Source organism: Rhynchophorus ferrugineus, unplaced genomic scaffold, assembly GCF_030347505.1.
Source record: "Rhynchophorus ferrugineus isolate W39M unplaced genomic scaffold, kcgeb_rfMv2 rfM4, whole genome shotgun sequence".
Classification (NCBI taxonomy): domain Eukaryota; kingdom Metazoa; phylum Arthropoda; class Insecta; order Coleoptera; family Curculionidae; genus Rhynchophorus; species Rhynchophorus ferrugineus.
In genome coordinates, this window is record NW_027472583.1 from 45,115,346 (window position 1) to 45,136,163 (window position 20,818).

The 20,818-nt window shown below is 33.6% G+C and overlaps 2 protein-coding genes across 6 annotated transcripts in view; one reads left to right on the top strand and one right to left on the bottom strand.

Moving 5' to 3' along the window:
• Positions 1-16,238, bottom strand: LOC143196011 (retinol dehydrogenase 11). Its single transcript, XM_076403592.1, has 4 exons — positions 15,972-16,238; positions 7,688-8,023; positions 5,186-5,478; positions 1-243 (listed from the first exon to the last, which is right to left on the bottom strand). The coding sequence occupies exons 1-4, from the start codon at positions 16,111-16,113 to the stop codon at positions 58-60; spliced, it is 957 nt and encodes a 318-aa protein (XP_076259707.1). The 5' UTR covers positions 16,114-16,238; the 3' UTR covers positions 1-57.
• The window catches only part of LOC143195991 (uncharacterized), a 27,000-nt gene continuing 22,080 nt past the window's right edge, over positions 15,899-20,818 (top strand). For 2 of the 5 annotated variants that reach the window (XM_076403551.1, XM_076403553.1), the window contains exon 1: positions 15,900-16,039. The gene's annotated coding sequence lies outside the window, so the exon portion shown is untranslated. Of the gene's footprint in view, positions 16,040-17,803; positions 17,944-20,818 lie in introns of those variants that run through there. The other 3 variants (XR_013005637.1, XR_013005635.1, XR_013005636.1) reach the window with 3 other exon arrangements.

The window sequence follows — 20,818 nt, forward strand, 5'->3', positions numbered from 1 at the left end:
TTATAACAAAACTATTTGGTTTATTACAAAGAAACTATACAAGAAGTATTTTAAAATCTATATATATTTCTTGTCTAACTTAACCAGTTCCTCGGAGAGTCGCCATAATGACTTGGCTAATTCCATATCAGCTTTTCTAGGGAAGGAAGCTAGTTTACAGTCAGCAAAGTACAATCCAGAATATTTCTCGATGTCTTTGGCAACGGCACAATGGATGGTTGTTTGAGCACCTTCACGGGCATCCTTCAAATAAAGGAAATGTTATAACATAGTGTCATATAATATTCAAAAAATGTTAGATTGAACTCATAAAATAACCAGTAATCTCCGTTAATTATTACTACGTTGATAAGACGCGGCTCATTTTTATATGAGAGACATTATTTATATTTTGAAAATTATAATTAAAATTAAATTGATCGATGCACACTTGTTTTGATAATCCATGTCGAAAGTCACGAGTCGCGAGAATATCGAGTCAATTTTTTCATTGGAAAATTATTTTATTCTTTAAGTTATATTAAACAACATAAATCGTGGTTGTATGATAATATAATGCTGGCGAAAAAGTAATTTCGGGTTTTTGTAATAGATGGTGTACCGTACACTTATGTACGCATTTATTTATTCGGCGAATCAACTTGAGTTGCAACATATTTTAACTGTAACTAACTATGTTGAGATCTGGGGAAGATTAAATTGAAATTAACTGTAGAATTAGAAGTTCTGTAGATCGGCATGTACTGTCAATATTGCTTGATTCAAATTAAATATCTTTTTAGTTATTGAAACTGAAATTATTTTAAATTATTAAGATTTTTAAATATTGGTGGAAGTGGGAGGAGAAGTGTTTAGGTTTAGTTTTATTGACTACATATATATTATAGAAATATAAGAAATATCGATGGTAAATAGACTTTGGTAAACATCTATGTATCAGGAATTCGTCTACGATTCACCTAAATCAATTGAATAACATTCAACGGCGAAGGCGCTTGACTAATACGTAACCGTGCAGATATTTCTATACATTTATAATTGGTGACATATATTTTATATTCCTACCACTCTTGTTGAACTACTCATTCTTTATTTCGTTATGTTAAGTATATGTTTTATGTTAATTATATGCAATCAGGTAGCAGTAGACTCACCGGCACTAAAAAGGACTAAAAGGGCACTGGAACATCTGAAGAATCCAGTTACGCACCTGCTTGCAGGTTACAGAGTATTAGTATGGTATGATATCAATATCCATACAAAAAAAAGAAAATTAAACAAAGAAACCAGAGAGCTTCACTACCCAAACAAGATACCTGAAATTAAAACCAGCATTGTTTGGTTTAGCTGTAATATGTAAAAATTGATAATATTCACTGGCGATGATGACTCAATGACTGATGATGAGTCCGTCCCGAATGTATAGGGAAGACTGGCAAAGTTAAAACTCCTCTGACATGCGGAATAAATATATTATAGAGATGCATCAATAAAAGAACGCAAAGTGGAAACAGCTCATTTAATGAAAGGATATGAAGAATTTAAATCAGAAAAAAAATAGAAGTAAAAGAATTTTGTTTAAATGGAGAACATAGAAAAATAATTCTCATCAAAAACGCATTTATTTAACGACTGTTCTAGAAATTCGACATGATGATAGCAGCACATATGAAAGATATTTGAATAAACCAATGGAAAGCTGGCAAAAGGTACTAATGACCATGAACTAATGTATATGAAAGGGGACAATGGATTTGAAGGAATGAGTGATGCTATTTAAAAAAGTTATTTTTTAGACCCAGATGCATGGCATTCCTATGAACACGTGTCAAGGTAACATAATTGAAAACGCAGTGACATTAAATTCAATGGAAGCCGAGTACATATCCGCGGATTTGGCATCTCAGCAACAGACTAAAACAAGTGGCGTTGACAAAACTCAACTATGTAATAAAAGAAATGTGTAGACCTCTTCGGCTGGGTTACTTAGTAAAGTTAAATTTTCACAACTCAGAAATAAAATGATAAATAAGTTATAAATAATCTCAAATGATTCTATATTTAGAATGTAATAGTTTTGTTTTTGCAATTTTATAAATTATATTAATTAGGTTAGGTACAATTACATTGAGATGGAATGCTAAATATGTACTATATCGATAACAGGGTCCATTCCTAAAATGCAAAAGTGACAGAAGAACTAGTAGAGGGCACTCTGGGCACATTGTCAGTAAACGTGCGACAATATTATGGGAGATTAAGTAAATTGTAAATTGTTAGAGGGTCCATTAATTCGACTCTTTAATGTCAAAAACAAATGCTTGCAATGATACAATGATGACTGGATAATATATTTAAAAAGAAGCCAGAATTAATTTGGTCAAATTGAAAGATCACAGCAACGCTGGCCAACACTCTTTAATAACCTGACAAAAACTGGGAGAGGCTTCGAAAGCAGCTTGTGTTAAAATATTTTTAACAAAAAAATTGAACCGACTTCAAAAAATAAATAAGAAACTCTCTAAAAAGTAAAAATAATCAACCTTAGATTTTCAAAACAAAAAAATTACGTTTCAAAATAAAATGTAAACATAATAATCGTTGTAATAACTAAATAAAAATAAACAAAAAACTTATATAACCTATCTACTACACGTATTTTATATTCAGTAATAACATTATATACCAATATCTGATTATTTTAGACAAAAATTTTGTGAAAATGTTATACGTGCCTTTGAAATTTGAGATTCTCCCTCGATTTCCTTCGTTCCCCCCACTAGATCCTAACTTGGTCCCGATAGGACCACCTCGGAAGTGCAATCTTTCGAATATTTTTTTTTAAATCGGTCAATAATTAACGGAGCCGATCATAAAAACTTCTCCTTTTTTGAAGTCGGTTAAAAATAGCTTTGTTCACCCAAAAATCACAATTCAAAAATTATGGTTTACTAGAAAAATGGAAATTTATTATTATAGAAACATTACATAGCGCCTGGAAATATGTAATTTTGGTAAGATTTAAAGTATAAATAGCACCTGTAGAAAACCTTTTGCAATTTTGAATCTTCCTGCTTAATAGAGTTTAAATTCTTTTCTTTTTTTATATATATTTTAAAGTCTCCTTTTACCAACTATGGGTTTATCTGGACTGGGCCTAAAATTTAACGTGGGCTCCGAACCACGGTTCTCAGCATTAAGCCTACCGACTGGCGAGTGACCAACTTTAGAAATAATCCCAGAAGACATCCGGTCTTACCCAGCCTGGTTACTGGCGTGACTGGGATCATTTTCCTTGTCGGATTTTACACTCTTACCTAGAATATTCACAAATATTAAACAATTACAAACATAAATTTACGACCGTGCCCCAGCAGGATTCGAACCCGCGGCTATCGCAACATAGGAGTACCGTCTCATCGACTTTACCACTGCGCCACCAAGCCGGCAGTTTAAATTCGTAACTAATATAAATTGGTAATATCAGTTTTATATAGAATATCTTGCAGTTCAATGCAATTATATAATAAAATTAGTATAATACAAATAATACTAATAAAATTTTCAAAAATAGAGTTAATTCTGTCCAAAAATTACAACTAATTTATTACGTGCTATCAAATACAATTATTCTTACTAGATGTGCATTAAATTAAATTAATATTCTAGTGCTTTATTCGAAAAAATCTTAGAAAATATTGCTTCAATTAGTATATTATTTGATTAAAACATTTATTGAGAAAAATCGGTACAAAACATATTAATAAAAATTTCATCATCTTTGGCAACATGGCCTACCGCCTCGAAAGAACGATGTTAGTTTGATAGCGATCAAATCGTCGATTCATTTTATCACTTTCGAAATCGTGTGCCAGAAAAAGCCATGCTTTTTGGATCTTAACGAGTGATAATCAGAAGACTCTAAGAAGGTTGTAAGAATATTTGCACTTGACATTTGCTACTGCTTATTTCAAACACTATGTCGTTCAATTTCTCCACTTGACGTCAGTAGATATCAACTGGTATAACAGTTGCATTTAGTTTTAGTAGCTCATAATGCACTACATCGTGCCGATAATATCATATGCGCAGCAAAGTTTAATGAGTTTTGCTCTTTGGTGTCAATTTGCACTTTTTGCTATAGTAAAATAGGTCCACTTTGCATCGCTAGTTTTTAAGTCAATAACAGGTCAATTGAAAAGTTCCCGGTCTGACACATAGATGGCGCTACTAGAATTAAATCCTCAAAATATGCGTGTATAAATTTGAGAGCTGTCATTAGTTTGTGAATTATAGCATTTTGAGTGAAGAAACTTTGGTAATTGCGAAAAAAATTGATAAAAAGGAATTTCGCGTGTTGATACAATATTGCATTTTGAAGGGAAAAAAATACAGTTGAAGCAAAAACTTGGCTTGATGCCGAGTTTCCGGACACTGTCGAAGACGGTAAACACAGTGGACGCCCAAAAGAGGTTGTTACCGACGAAAACATTAAATTGAATTGAATGACCGTAAATTGAAATTGAATGAAATATCAGACACTCTAAAATGATCAACTGAACGTCTACATCATATTATGCACGAATATTTGGGTATGAGAAAACTCTGTGCAAAGTGAAAGCGTAATAAACTCGAGTTTCTTACGTCGATATGTGTGACAATGGATGAAATATGGCTCCATTATTTCACTCCGAAGTCCAATCGACAGTCATCCGAGTGGACTGCACACGACGAACCCGCTCCAAAGCGTAGGAAAACGCAATAGTCGGCTAGCAAGGTTATGGCGTCTGTATTTTGAGATGCGCATGGAATAATTTTCAATGACTATCTTGAAATAGGAAGGACCATCAACCGTTTGAAGAACAAAATCGCCAAAAAGGCTGCATTTGATGAAAACGAAAGTACTGTTTCAACAAGACAATGCACCGTGACACAAGTCAGTGAAAACGATGGCAAAAATCCATGAATTGGTCTTCGAATTGCTCCCTCATCCACCATAAACACAAAGAATTCTTGACTTTATCTCGTTACTTTACAGAATAATATTTATAAATACATTGTGAATAATTTATTATGAGTTATAACTAAGCCACCCATTTCCAAAGAGCAAGAACTTACCTATATACAATACTAATTATATTTACGAAACTTTTGGAAAATACCAGTCGATCTTGGCCAAACTTACCTTACAAAACCATTTCACAACAAACTCTGCCACTTGTTTAATCACAATGGGCATATTCCTGGTAAATTCTGTATATATGACACCCGGGTGCAGTGAATATGTTGTGATCCCCGTGTTCTTTAGTCGCTCGTGTAATTCCAATGTAAACAGGAAATTACACAGTTTCGATCTAGAATATATTGAGTATACAGACGCGTCGCTGTTCAACTCGTCTAAGTTGTTGAATGTAGTGTGGCCAGCCGCCATCGAAGAAACATTCACTATTCTGCTAGGTGAGGATTTTTTCAGCAAATCTACAACATTAAATACAACTAATTTGCAAGTTCACCGAAAGTTTACTCAAAAAGAACGTTTCAAAGCTAAATATCATGTTTATAGAACGTTTATAGAAGATAATAATAATTTAACATTTAAAAGTTATTATTTATATACATGCACCTACAAATTATTTTTAAAAGATTTTTTAAAATTTAAGCTTTATGTTTAAAGTTCGGTACAACGTATGTTATTCGAATTATTGTCCATCGATAGCCACTCTGTTAGATACTGCCCTTCTCCCGTTGGCTAGATGGTTCGTCACCTCCTCACCTCATCTATAAACAGCCTCACGTCACCATCTCGAATATGATATCAGATCGCACTGTTAGTTCTATATTTTTCCACCTATTAGGCAATTTACGGATTCCATTTCGAAAGAACCATATATATTAGGGGCTATAAGCGCTGCTGCTCAAACGCAAACTACCATAGGAACTGATTAATAGATACTGGAGTGAGATTTAATAATACCCTAGAATAAGCTAAAATAGTTTTTAGAATAAGTTAAGATAAACTTTAGAATACATTAGAATAGTATCTAGAATAATATTTAGATTATAAGTTGTACAGTAGATCACTTACTGAAGTGATCTTCTACAGGATAGTTATATTATATAACTGAAATCATATAATAATACTCATTGCCCACGGGCAGATTGTTCACGTTCTAGGAGATTAATTAAAAAAACATATCCTATAAAATCATGACCGATAAGATTTGTGTCGTCTTGATTGTGTTTAAACTCGGAAACTTCAATCTGAAGTAGCATCATCAAATATTTTATGAACTTCACCAGTATAATTGCTTAGATCAAACAGGAAACACCATTAATATTGTAAATGCAATTTTAGCGCGTATAAAGATAAAATATTAAAAATTACAGATAAAAAATCATTATGGTAGACAATATCAAAACTATTGAATATGACGCGTATGTTCACCTTGCTACTGGTATGCTGCTGGTAATACCATCATACCCTAGGTACGATGTTAAACTCTAAATGTTTGTTTACAGGTGGTTGCACCTCGGTGGGCCCAACATCTCATCCAACATTCTTATAATTGAAATATAAGTGTTTTTTCATCCGTAAATTAATCAAAATTGGCGCAGTCGGTAACAATATTCCGGAAAGATTACAATGCAATTCTCCTTGAACTCAATGTACCCTAAATGATGAAATTATCAAAAAAAAAAAAACATGATACATTGACATCAGATTGATAATTGTTCCAAAGTTACGAAAAACACCCTTTGCCTTCGCCATTTTGTTAGATTATGAGTGGAATCATAGCAGTTTAAGTATAGAGTTACTAAAGAGGAATTGATGGAAGAAGTTACTACAATACAATCGCATCAAAGTTGTTGAAACCACCTGCCGTCTGTAGATTCCCGGAATTTGAATGCTCTGAAGATGAAGAAGAATTATCTAATACCGCCTAGACTATATTGCCATCTCTTTTTTGACTACCTGAGTGGAGAACGAGTGGGGTTGGTCTGTTTTTCCCTCAGTGTTCCTTTGTATTTTTGCGACTTTATTGAAATTGATATTTTCAAGAAAATTAATTTATATGGTGAGAAAATATGGAATAATTGCAAGGAAAATAGTAAAAACAACAATTGTGTTATCCCATATGAAGTGTTGGTGTCACTATCATAAATACTTCCACTGTTACATGGGATTGACATTTTTGTTTGTTGTTAAATATTTATAAGTACGTTCGCAAATTTATTTTGTGACTACCGGCCATTATTTAGTCACAAATTTAGTGCGCGGGGACTTCCTTTACTTTTGTTATTAGCAATGCGAGATGTGACTGAAAATGAAATGGACAAGTTTAGAATGCAAGGAGTTCGTGCACATCAAACACAATAATAACGACCATGACCGCGTGATTAGCGGCAGTGATCAAAGAACAAGCAGCATTCCACTCTGATCCGGAAATAAATTATGGTGTCAACAACTCAGTAGCAATTAGCGAAATTAAATCGGTTGTCAATGTTATAAGTTATCAAAATACAGCGGTTAATCTACTGGGTTATATTGGTACCACCGCCAGGTCCATTAAACTTATCCGTTTTTGGGATGGGAAGTTATTCTAGATGAATGGTTGGTTTATACCACCATTATCCTTAAATTTCGGTACTGATACGAGTTAATTCCTGATTCTATTATAATACGAACCTGTAAGTAGGTGTGTTAACAAAAAGTGTCCAAAATAATTAGCCTGCATGACCGGATGCAGGCCGTCGTCTGACAGGCCTGAGATCTCGGGAACCATCTGGAGGCCCGCGTTGTTAATTAAAATGTCAAGTCTCTCTTCGGTCGTGTTAATTTCTTCGGCAAATCGACGCACCGATCCCAATGATCCTAAGTCAAGAATTCGATAAGAAACATTTTTGTTGTAAGTTTCTTCGATGATTTTCCGCACAGCTGCCTTCGCCTTCTCCTCGTTCCTGCAAGCCAATATTACTTTAGCCCCTCGTTTGGCTAGGTCTAGAGCTGTTTCGTAACCTATACCTAAAACATTTCAACGAAAATTATTTAATTCATTAACAAATACATTCATCAATTAATCTTAATTTTTAATAGGTACTGTGTTAGGTAACTTCAGAACCACTGCATCAAATTGGATAATTCTTTCTTGTTGTGTAGAAAAGCCAGGACAAGATTTGTATAAAAACATGTCCAAAAGTATTACAAAATTTTTTTTTACATTTAAATATCACAATATGAAGAAGAGAGTGATGTAAAAGACAGCTTTGAATTGGCCTCTGAGTATAAAGACTCTCAATTTATCCAGCTTCACGTTTGTTAAATTTAGCATTGGGAATTATCAACTATTTTCAGTCGATAGTCAGAAACGCAGTCGACTGAAAATAGTAATTACTATTTCAGTCAAATGCACACTTCCACTGTTTCTTCCAATCGTAATAACTGACGGAGATGTATAAATACCTTCTTTGAGAGAGAAAAGGTCGTAGATAATTGCGGTATTGATAAATTTTAAATAACTATAAATGATCCCCAATATGTTTCATCATATATTAAATCAGAATGTTTTCTTACGTTTTCGTTTTTGTTTTCAACCGTATCATAAGTGAGACGGAAATATACATACGACATGTAATACGGGCCAAACTATCTGGTCATCTGTTTTTTTTTTGACTTTTTTGAATAGTAAACGAGTGAGAGTTAAATGAAATAATATTTTCAGGTAAACTAATAATTTCTGTTTTCTAAACTATCATATCTTATAACTCATATTCCTTTTTTAATTAATATGGGAAATAAAAGGAAATAGTTAATTGCTGGATTTTATTCTGTTCCTAAGATCAATTTCCCTCTGAATGCCGTTTTTTATATTCCATGTATTTGGTTTGATTATAAAGAGGAATAGTAAAACGATCATAAATATTTTGTCGCATTCTCTAAAACAACAATTATCATCTGTTTAACTATAGCGTCCTTTTCAAATAAGATAATAATTTTATTTATCGGTAATTAGGGTTATTTTAAAATAATTTTTTGTTAACGTTTCAATGAAAGAAGCTTTAACATTAAAATGGCTTCAATAAACATCGGGAGACTTAGCAAATCGTATAAAATAAGCATAAATTCGGCACATCACTTTCAAGGTTAAGGTTAGGACGGCAAACCAGAAGGTTAAAAAACCAGTCAGTATAAAACAAGTAACGAATGTTTCAATCGACCAGTCGGGAAAACAGTCTAATCAACTAGTCACGACTGAAACTAGTCGAACAAAAGTAGTCGACAGGAAAAAGTAGTGAATTACTAAACAGTCGATAGTCGTTTATAGTCGAAAGTTTCCAACGCTAGCTAAGTTAGAGATGCCACTTTTAAATCAGCAGCAGGAGACAACTTACGAGACTATAATGAAAGCAATAAATAACGGCAATGGAGATACATTTTCTCTAGTTGCACCCAGATCTGATAAAAACATTCTTGGTTTCATTAATTTTACATGCAATTCGGAAACAATGTCGAACATCGCTGGCAATAGCATCATCTGAAGTCGTTTCTATATTGTTAGAAGGCGAAAATATATCTCATTCTGTGCTGAAAATGCCAGTGTAGTATCATTGAGACATCAGCAATGACGAAAGTGATACAGAATTGTAAATCACATCATTAGAATGAGTGTACATTCAGGCACAGTAGCATTTAGAATATTTTTGAGTTGCGGGATGATTCTACTGGAGAATGAGATTTTCGCCAAACGCAGGCATTCCCAGATCAACAGTTGCCGATGAAATAAATGCATGCTTGAAGACATACAAGGTGTGCAAAATCTCAATTTAATAACAATAATAAAAATAATAATAATAATAATAATTAATAGTAATAACAATAATAATTAATATTAATAATATATTGATTATTTAATTAATAAATTTATATATTATTAATATTCTACAATGTTAACAATAATAGTTAATAATTAATTAATTATTAACTTGGTAATCAAAAAAAGGAAAATTATTTGAATGTCCTAAGCTACCTGGGAGAAAAATTTATAATTGGAGGGGATATTAATGCAAAAAATACAAGATGGGGATCCAGAATGACAACAACTAAAGGCAATGAACTGCATAAAGCAGCTACTGAAATAAGATGTAGTTACATGTCAAATAGAAAACCAACTTATTGGCCGACTGATCAAGAGAAAACCCCAGACCTGTTAGATTTCTCCATAGTAAGACACATTACATCCAACTACATAAAAGCCGAAGAAAATTTTGAGCTAAGTTCAGATCATACGATAGTGATTCTGACGTTGAGCGAAAATATAATAAGAAAAGAAAGAAACCCAACGTTAACAAATAAGAGAACAGACTAGGAAGGATTTTCTGAAGAATTGAACAAACGAATTGAACTAAATGTACCCCTCAAGACAACTGAACAATTAAATCTTGAAGCAGAAAAATTCGTAGTAGATATTCAACAAACTGCTTGGAATAATACTCCAGAAATTAAGTGTACAACTAAAGAAACTAATTATCCAAAAGAAGTGAAGGAAATGCTAGCTGAAAAACGTAAATTACGAAAAAAATGGCAACAAAACAGAACACCGGAAAATAAAAATAGTTTAAACAATATAATCCAAAGACTGAAAAGAGAAATACTGGAAATAAAAAACAAAACCATAAATGAATATCTCAGAAATTTAACAGATGATGAAGAAACTGATTACTCACTCTGGAAAGCCACAAAATATCTAAAGCGCTCATATCTACACAGTCCTAAGTATAAGAGACCTATGTGGGAATTGGGCACGTGACAATCGCCAAAAAGCAGAAGCATTTGCTGAATATCTAAAAAAAACTTTCAAACCAAACGAAAATAATTTTGAACATAATTTGCCGGACATGGAAGCTGAAAATTCGATGATTGAATTAGTAACGCCGAAAGAGTTAACCAAAGTTATTAAAACTGACATTAACCCCAGGAAATCACCAGGCTACGATTTAATAAGAGGAGAATTACTGCAAAAACTACCAAGAAAGGGAATTATAAAACTCACCAACTTGATCAATACAGCATTTAGATTAAAATATGTCTCTGACGTTTGAAAGATGGCGGAAATTATAATGATCCCAAAACCTGGGAAGTCACCAAATGAAATAAAATCCTATAGACCTATATCACTGCTGCCAGTAATATCTAAGGTTTTTGAAAAACTCCTGTTGAAAAGAATAAAACTGATCATAGAGACAAAAAAACCTCATACCAACACACCAGTTTGGGTTTATTAACAAACCCTCAACAATTGACCAGGTCCACAGAATAACAGATGTTATTGAGTCTACGAAAGTCAAAAAGTATGCTCAGCTATATTCTTAGATATAGCACAAGCCTTCGATAAGGTTTGGCATGAAGGTCTTGTTCATAAACTACAGAAAATGCTACCAAAACAACACACCGAACTATTAAAATCATACATTACAACCACAATGTTTAGAGGCAAGCAAGAAGAAGCTTATTCTATAATAAGAGAAGCTAAAGCAGGTGTACCACAAGGAAGTGTACTGGGACCAATGCTTTATTTACTTTACACTTGTGATATACCACAAATGGAAAAACATCACGATGGCTACATTTGCTGATGACACTGCGATTATAGCAGTCGGAGACAATAGTAAAGAAGCCTCACGATAATTAGAACAGTCAAGTGACAATATAAATAATTGGACGCAAGCTTGGAAAATAAGAATTAATGAAAGTAAATCTGTACATGTGCAGTTCACCTATAAACAGACCGTACAAGCACTAATATCATTAAATAACACTATCATTCCATATAGCAACAATGCAAAATATCTCGAAATGAATCTAGATGCAAAACTTCGCTGGAAGGATCATATAAAGAAGAAAAGAAAAGAACTGGAATTGAAATATAAGAAAATGTACTGGTTAATTGGAAGAAAATCATAATTATCAATACATAATAAATTGCTATTATATAAGCAAATATTGAAACCTATATGGACATATGGAGTTCAATTATGGGGATGTTCTGCAAAGAGTAACATTAATAAAATACAAATTTTTCAGAACAAAGTCCTGAGAGGTATTGTGGGTGCACCAAAATACTATAAGACTACCTACATCGAGACCTTCAGATACCCACAGTCAGTGAAGAAATCAAGAGAATTGCAAGGGGGCATGAGGAAAGACTCCATTCTCATACTAATACTGAAATATTGCAACTTTGGATACCACCAGAACAGGACACAGACTCCAAAGAATCAAACCATTTGATCTTGTGTAGTGTTGTGTAGTGAGGTGCATATATTAAAAAATTCAGCAGTGACATGTATAAACATTATTTCACCAGAGACTGAGTTAGGGCCAATGGGTCCTCCTAACAAATTGTAGGTTAGACGGAAACGACTAGTAACAATGCATTGATTAAATAGTTATAATAATTAACTTGGTAAGAGTTCATTGTTGGTGAAGTAGGGATCCTTAGAGTCACCTCTTTAACCTGCTGATTTTACTGTGTTGAGTGCTGCCCAGCCTGAGTTTCAATTTTCTCTTTTTTTCCAATTTCCTTTCCATCCTATTTATTTCGTTTATTATTTTCTATTTCATTATTTATTTATTTATCTATTTATCCAATTAGGTTTTTCCATAATTTTTAAATTATTGTAAATTAAAGATAATAGTTTTACAGTTACAGCTATAAGTTATAAACTATAACAATTTTATAGCCAGAAACTGATACCAAATTGACCAAAGTAACTAACGATTTACTGATTATTCGAAGCATACATAACCGTCACCGAAAGTGCTTCCTGCTGACTCTTGGTGGCAGCGTTGTAGCGTGCATGTCTTTGGATTCTCCTTTATGAGAATTCCACATTCAACATAGCCGGAATTCGAAGAATTGAGAGCACAGTAGCCAGAGCGCGTTATTTATTTAATATTTTGGCTATACGCCACATGTTCCCCTCGTATCGTGTGCACATGTCATATTTCATCTTAGCTTGTTTATCATTATTATTATTAATTATCGCTATTATCCAATATATGTTACTTGTTATCTATATGATTGTCCGTCATTGCTTTTGACTACTATGGACTAAGATTGTTGTTAATAATCATATTATTGTCCATTATTGATACTAGTAATACCAACTATTATCAGTACCACTTGCATTATTACTCATCGGTTCTTTTATTATTGTAATTGTTCTAAAATTGCAACGGCTGAAAATCCAAATATCACTAATATGCAAACGAGAATTCTGCAAAGAAAAAATCTCAATCCCCATAATCTCCATCAAGAGCTACACAATCATTCCAGCGCCTCTCTAACATCTCAATACCACTTTTGTAGAATAATTTATCTTTTGCCTCAAAAGAGGCCTGTCACCAGTTGCTGTCCACTCAGATGACGATAGTTTTGATTCCAGAGTGAAGTGATGAATCCATGTTTCATCAATTGTCACATATCGCCATATTTTTTTTACATTTAACATTTTTGGCTTTTAAAGATTTATTACATTTAAACATGACCAAACACTACTCAGGATAATCAACACGTTCTTGTTTTTGGTCAACAGTGAGCAAACACAGCACCCACTTCGAAATCAGCATTCTCATAGTCAAATGCTCATACAATATAAAATCAACACGTTCTTTAAATATCTCTACGATGTTAAATAACTCACGCAACTTCACTTTTCGATCATTCAAAACAATTTTGTAAAATTTTTTTTATGCTTTCTGGTGTTACCACCTCATTTGGACGTCCACTGCGTTCTGCTTCATCAGTGCTACGACCACGTTTGAAGTCAGCAAACCAATATATTATTATTGTTTCTGATAGAGTGAAGTTCTTATAACATTTTTCAAGCTATTGGTTCGCTTGAATGGTATTTTTCCTATCAAGAAGCAGTGTAAAATTAAAACACGAAATTGTTTTTGACCCATTGTGTTGAAAATAACATAAGTATTGTCACTCTTAGCACAATAACTTACAAACTTATGAGTGGGATATCATTAAATTTTAACAGATTTCTTTTGAGGTTTAGTACTAACTGAAAAGGTGGTGAATATGTGGGTTTTTGATGCGATGAAACCCACACAATAACTTAGTAGAAGTAGTATTATGTATGGCTGGTTGTCTAAGCCGCCCGCAAATGCAATAAAACTAGCGTCCTCTATGTGTTAGACCCGGGAGTTTCAGTCTATATGTTGTATTGGCCACGATGTCAAACAAACATACTCAGCAGAAAGTGGATTATATGCAAACAGTAGCAGATTGAAATTTTGAATACATGGGTATAAAAGAATGTATTTTCAAAAGGTTAGAACAATGCCGGGATAAAAATGTAACAATGCGAGGCCCAATTTTTCAAAAACAAGCAGCAAAAAAAGTGTGATAAATGAAGAAGTGAATGAGTGGAAAGTTAAAAAATAGCAAATTTCGGTTAACAGTGTTGCTAGGAATAAACTGTACCGGGACATGCAAAATCAAATCACTAGAAAATCCAGAAAACCACGATGTTTTAAAAATTTTAACAATTTGCCAACAGAGCTTATAGTATATAAAGTATTGATAAAGAGATTAAGAAAGAAAAGAAGAAAATTCATATGGTTTTGGATAATTGTACTGCACATGGAGACATTCTAAATCTAACAAATATAAAAATAAAGTCCTTGCCTGCAAACACTACTCCGAAACTTCGAACTACCATTAACGTGTTACAAACCATGTAGATGATTGCCCAAGCTTGGAATTAAGTCATTAAAAAAATCATCACAAACTTCTTCAGAAGAGTAGATATAAAGTTCTATGTGATTATGAGAATGATGACTTGACACTACCGGACTTTCTAAGACCCGACAAAGATTTGAAGTACAATTTAATATACAAGAGACAAAGTTTGTTATCTTTGATGATGATTTAGCTGTCTGTGGAGAACTTTGTCCTACTGAAATTGTCATATCTGTATTGCCACCTGCTAATGAAGAAGCAAAAGAAGGCGTAATTAATATGCTTTTAGAATAAAAGATACGCGTAACGATACAGATATAATAAAATGTGAATTTCTCAAAAGAGCTGGTTTAAGTGACGGTATAATCAAATTCATCACACAGTATGATTTTGCTTTGGATGTGATAACTAACACCATTGATAAGCAGATCACAATTTATAGTCATACAGTTCAGTAAGTATTTTCTTTAATCAAGAGAAACAAAATGAATAGAATACTATAATACTAATTACTATAATAATTACGTTGTTGATTTTCTATGTTTCTAAGTTTCTCAGATTAGTTAATTAGGTGGATTAGCGCTCCAGGGGGGATACCACTACATAAAAAACGCGCCTAGAAACTCTACCCCATGGGTGGTGTGGACAAGAGTTCAATGTAAACTAAACAAATCTAACCTACAAACTATTAAATCTATCTTAATTGTAGTTTTAAGTCTTTCGATAATATATGTATTAAATGTACTATAATGTTAAAATAAATTATATTTGATAACATATTTGTTGAATTATTTTATTTAGATTAGAATATTTTTGTATGTCAAAGCCAAACTGAACTAAAACTCATAGTTGAGGTGGCAACATTGCAATGTTTCGACGTCATAAATATCCATAACGCATTACTAAAAGAAACTTTGCATAGACTATAATACACCCCATTCTAACAAAAAACGTTTCGTTAAAGAGAGGTTGTACTGTATAATATAAACAATAACATTTATCGTAATACTATTTCTCAACCTAATATTTTATTAATAAATCAAATGGTTTATCAGTTGAAATAAAAATGTTCAGAAATATTTGATTTATTACGATATTATATATAGATACGAACGTGTATTAGTGCGGACCTGTTCCTAATGACGTCGCGGCATAGTGTAAACTTGAGAAGTACAACACTATTTCCGTTTAAAAACCTGTTTTTGCTATAGTTATTCTCACCTGTATTGGCCCCTGTTACAATAACGGTTTTTCCACTTAAACACACATTGCTTTCACACCGAGCGGAGGTAAGTTTTATGTATAATTTTACGAGGAGTATCACCAGTAACGACGATGGTATGAATACTATCCAAAATCCCATTTTGTCTCGATTCTAAACAATTACAGCAAGTAAATTATTACTAATATTAGTAAGGAGAAGGGCAACTTTCCCTTTCTAATCAACAATTATGTCAAACGGGATGGACTGGGAATCATAACCTAGATTTGGGGTCACACCCGCCACTCGGCGCTATCAGTAAACAGCGCCGTACTCGCAACAACTAGGCGTATATAACTTTTTATTACATAAAATATTATTTTTATAGTTATTTATTTATTATATTTATCATTATTATATTATATTTATCCATTTATTTAGTGTAAAGAATTAAATTAATATAGACATACATTTGAAATTAATAAACGATTACTAGTGATCGGCTGTGGTCAAAATTCGACCACAATCGATTAATTTAATCATTTTGCTCTCACAACAGAATAAAGTGAATAATTTCAAAATGATCTTCTTTTAAGTAAATCACAATATTTTCAATATAAGATCAGAAATGTATTTAAAATATGATATTAATTAAAATAATAAATGTTTTTATATTAAAATAACTATCTTGTGATTAAATCTAATTTCCATTAAGTTTTTATAATCAGCATTGTATTGATAAATATAAATTTATTTTTCAAAACTTACTGAACTGATAATTTGCCAAACAATAAAATGTTATAAGTCACATATCTCGTAAAATTTGTTGTTAAACCCCTTAATATTTATCAATGTTTTAGAATGTTTAGAAATTTGTTTTACTGTTAATAATTCATAATTTCCATCTGTTCAATCTATATATTCTTAAGATATAAATCGCATTGATATCTTTTTGTAAATTACTACCCTGCCAATTACTCCTTATATAGCTGTATACTAAACTACTAACATTGTTTTATCGAGAATTCTTTAGGCAATAATATATTTTTTCTTTATCGTCCTGTGACTTGTGACTGTGATGTGCACTGACAACTTTCAAAATCTTCCAAATTTTAAAAATATGGATTAGATTGTTTAACATCTGTATTATGGATCTGATAAAGATGCCGCCGAATATCAATTTGGGTACTAAAATCATTAAGTTGAGGGAAGATGACCCTTTTTGTCATCGGCTTTGGTTGTACTGCAAGCTTAATGCCACTTCATGGCCACTTCTTCTTTGAGGAATTGCTTAGCTCGCAGTACTCTGCAGGGTTGCTAAATCTTAACACAAGAACTATTGTCCTTTCAAAGTTTTTTTGTACATACGTCATCAAGACGTTTAATGTATTGCCTGCCGCAATTTGTAAATTCGTTTTAGAATCAGACAATATTTTCCTTCTCATTTTATTCTAATTAAAAAGAGACACAATGCTGTCTGATTAGTAAGCAATAATGATAAGAGGTTATATCTCTAACCTGTAAACTATTGTGGCTGTATAATTAACTCTATGTAACTGTATGTAATTAACTGTTTTTAGGTGTACTATAATGTTAAAATAAATTATTTGATATGACAACATTGCGACGTTCTGACGTCACAATTCCTAGAACGAAGTGCTGTCTTACCGTACTGTCGAAAATTCGCATGTAAACGATAAATTGTGGTTTCGTGAGGCACTGGACGATTTTAGACATTTTTAACGCAATTTCCGCTGAGTGGCAATAATGGAGCGATTATTTTCAATAAATATTTTGTTAGTCATCAGTTACATTAACCGCAGTTTCACTTATCCGCTGTTTCTCTTTTCAGGTTGAAAGCAGCTAAGAACCAATTAACTCTCTTGTTTTGTTGTAACGCCTAAAGTGATATTATAGCGAAGCCAATGCTTGTTCAAGGAACATTAAATCCACTGCCCTTGAAAAGTAAATATAAGTACTGTCTGTCTGTGTTTTGGAGAGCAAATCCTAATGCTTGGGTTATGACGACGCTATTTACAGACTGGTTTACTAATTATTTTATGCATACTGTTAAACAGTATTTGGTCTCAAAGTCACTACCATTTAAGGTACTTCTGCTTATTGACAAATCGTCCGGACATCCGAAGACCTTAAATTTAATCGACCTCAATATGAAAATACAATTTTTAACTGAACTTCACTTCTGAAACCATTAGATCAGAGTGTAATGGCAGCATTATCTAAGGAGCACTTTCAGTCGCACCTTACAGTACATGCAAACAGATCCGTCTTTGACTGTTACCGAATGTTGGAAAGAGTTTAATATTGCTCATTGCATAACCATTATTAAAGATGCAGTGAGTAACTTATGACCATCAACTATAAATGCATGCTGGAAAGACCTATGGCCAGAAGTTGTTATGGATATCTTAGCATTGCCGGACAAAGTAGCCGAATTCACAGACATCTTACAGGTTATGCATAAAGTACATAGAAAAGATTCGATCAAAGGGAAGATCTTCGGCTAATCTTTTAGCCGCTTATGGCAATGAACTCACAGAAGCGGAACTCGTTCAAATTTTGGAAAGCAATACAAATAATGAAGATAACACTTTCCAAGAATTAGCTGGAAAATCAATTACGTCTTTAAGTTTAGATAAAATCAATAAGTTTTGTTGTCTGCTCATCAACTGCAGGATTTGGTTTTGGACCTGGATCCTTCACTGGAACGAAGTATGAAGTTTAATAATGACCTAGAGGGTTTACTACAACCGTATAAAGAAGTGCAGAAAGACATTAAGAAAATAATGAAACAGCCTTTCCACAGCCATTTAAACCACACACATGCATTAGACATGCATTTTTGTTGATGCACTTGTGATTTTCTTGACCGGTGTACTAAGGTATGGTGAATTGTTCATAACAATAACTGATGGTTCCTCCAAATTCTTTAAAAGTTGATTTTCAAACCACTGCAAAAACAAGTTATTGTACATTTCTCCATGGTAATCACCCTTGGACTTAGAGAAAAACACTTCGCAATTCACAATTCTTATATTTGCAATGAATTGTTAATAAATGTTATGATTAATAAAATCTAATCGATAACTGTTCCCACGTTTACCTTTTTCCATCAACTTGTTTTGCCTTTACGCTATATTTATTATCATCTTGCCATGAATGACCCAATGTACCATTCTGAAATATCCATGTCTCATCTAAATATACAAATTGATATAATAATTCTTCCTTGATTTTTTTTCTATGTTTTTAAAAATTTTATTATTTTGAAAGCAATGTCTGCAAGTTCTATTAAACCTCTTCGTTGGTTATCTTTACATCACTGGAATCCTATATTACCCAACAGTGTGTGACGGGATGTTCAACATCCCTCAAATAGCTGTATATCTTTCAGTTTGTTGTGCTTGTTTCGATTGAAAAAACTACTTACCGGTTTTATACATTTTGTATATTTGAATTCTGATATAGCTAGCATCAAGTTGATCTTGATTCATCACCCGTTTCGAATAAAGACGGTTTCTTGGTGAATTTAAGGTTACTTTGTTTATATTGTAAGAATGTTCGACAGGTTAGCCGGTCTATCGAAATGGGTGGCTGTCGATTATTTGTCCCAACTAACACTACTATTTTTGGAAGGAATTTGCACGAGAACTATTTGCACTGCTTGGAGAAATACTTGTTTATTTCGTTATTGAATGATACATGTGGTGGACGGGAGAATTGACAGGATATTAGGTTAGGTAAAGGAAGTAGGGTAGAGCTGTGGACGTGGTACTGTTACAAGGGGATGGAGAAAAGGAAAGAGAGGCCGAGACGTCGTCGTGCTGGTCTTTTATAGCCTGGAACTGCGTGGTACCAATCCACCGGCGTTGCCAACCTTTGAACTTGTTGTAGGTGAAGGCGTGGTGGCCTAAAAGGTCGTGGCGGTCGCCACATGACTCCCCTCCTAGTGGAACTGCCATGGAATGTACCTCTATGTAGTGCAGTTTCCAGAGTGCACCCGCAATCACGAAACAAACGCTCAGGGACTGCTGATGAGATGGGGATCCCAACCTGAGCGACAAGTTTTACGGGATCAGCTGCCATCGAAGTAGCAGGACGTCGTTCGTCTAGGGGCGTTCGGATTTGTTTGAGGGTACCTATAAGTGTGGTGCCTTACGTGTCCCGTTGATGATGCAAGAGTGTTCATTTGTTGATGTTATATATGATGGGCTTCTGTGGTTTTCCTCCATCAGGCTCGTCTCGTGGGATGTCGTCGACCATGTCATGTTGATGGGTTCCATTCCTCGTGCTGTCCTTTCATGCACGTGTCAAGCACCTGTCGAGTGGTTTATGTTGAGCTGGTTTACCTGTTAGGCACTTTGATCACATCATGGTCACCAATTGTAGGAATGTTCGTCTGGTCGGTCGGTCGATTGTAATGTGTGGCTGTCCATGCGATTATTTGTCTGGACACTCACTACTATTCTTGGAAGGAATTTGCACGAGAACTAAAAACAGTGCTTGGAGAAACACTTGTTTATTTCATTTTTGAATAATACATGTGGTCAACGGGAGAATTGACAGGATATTAGGTTAGGTAAAGGAAGTACGGTAGCGCTGTGGAAGTCCGGAGTTACAAGGGGGTGGCGAAAACGAAAGAGAGAGCGAGACGTCGTCGTGATGGTCTTTTATAGCCTGGAACTGTATGGTACCAATCCACCGGCGTTGCCAACCTTTGAACTTGTTGTAGGTGAATGCGTGCTGGCCTAAAGGGTCGTGGCGGTCGCCACAATATTTTTTGAAATATTTTAGAGGCCGTGCCCGTACTAATATTCAGTGCAGCTGCAATACGCTAAAATATTTT

Excerpts from the sequence above, each read along its gene's own strand:
- LOC143196011 (XM_076403592.1), bottom strand. The coding sequence starts at position 16,113 with ATGGGATTTTGGATAGTATTCATACCATCGTCGTTACTGGTGATACTC. Across the intron at positions 8,024-15,971 it reads TGTAACAGGGGCCAATACAG|GTATAGGTTACGAAACAGCT; the intron begins GTGAGAATAACT and ends GAAATGTTTTAG. Across the intron at positions 244-5,185 it reads TTGTGAAATGGTTTTGTAAG|GATGCCCGTGAAGGTGCTCA; the intron begins GTAAGTTTGGCC and ends CTTTATTTGAAG.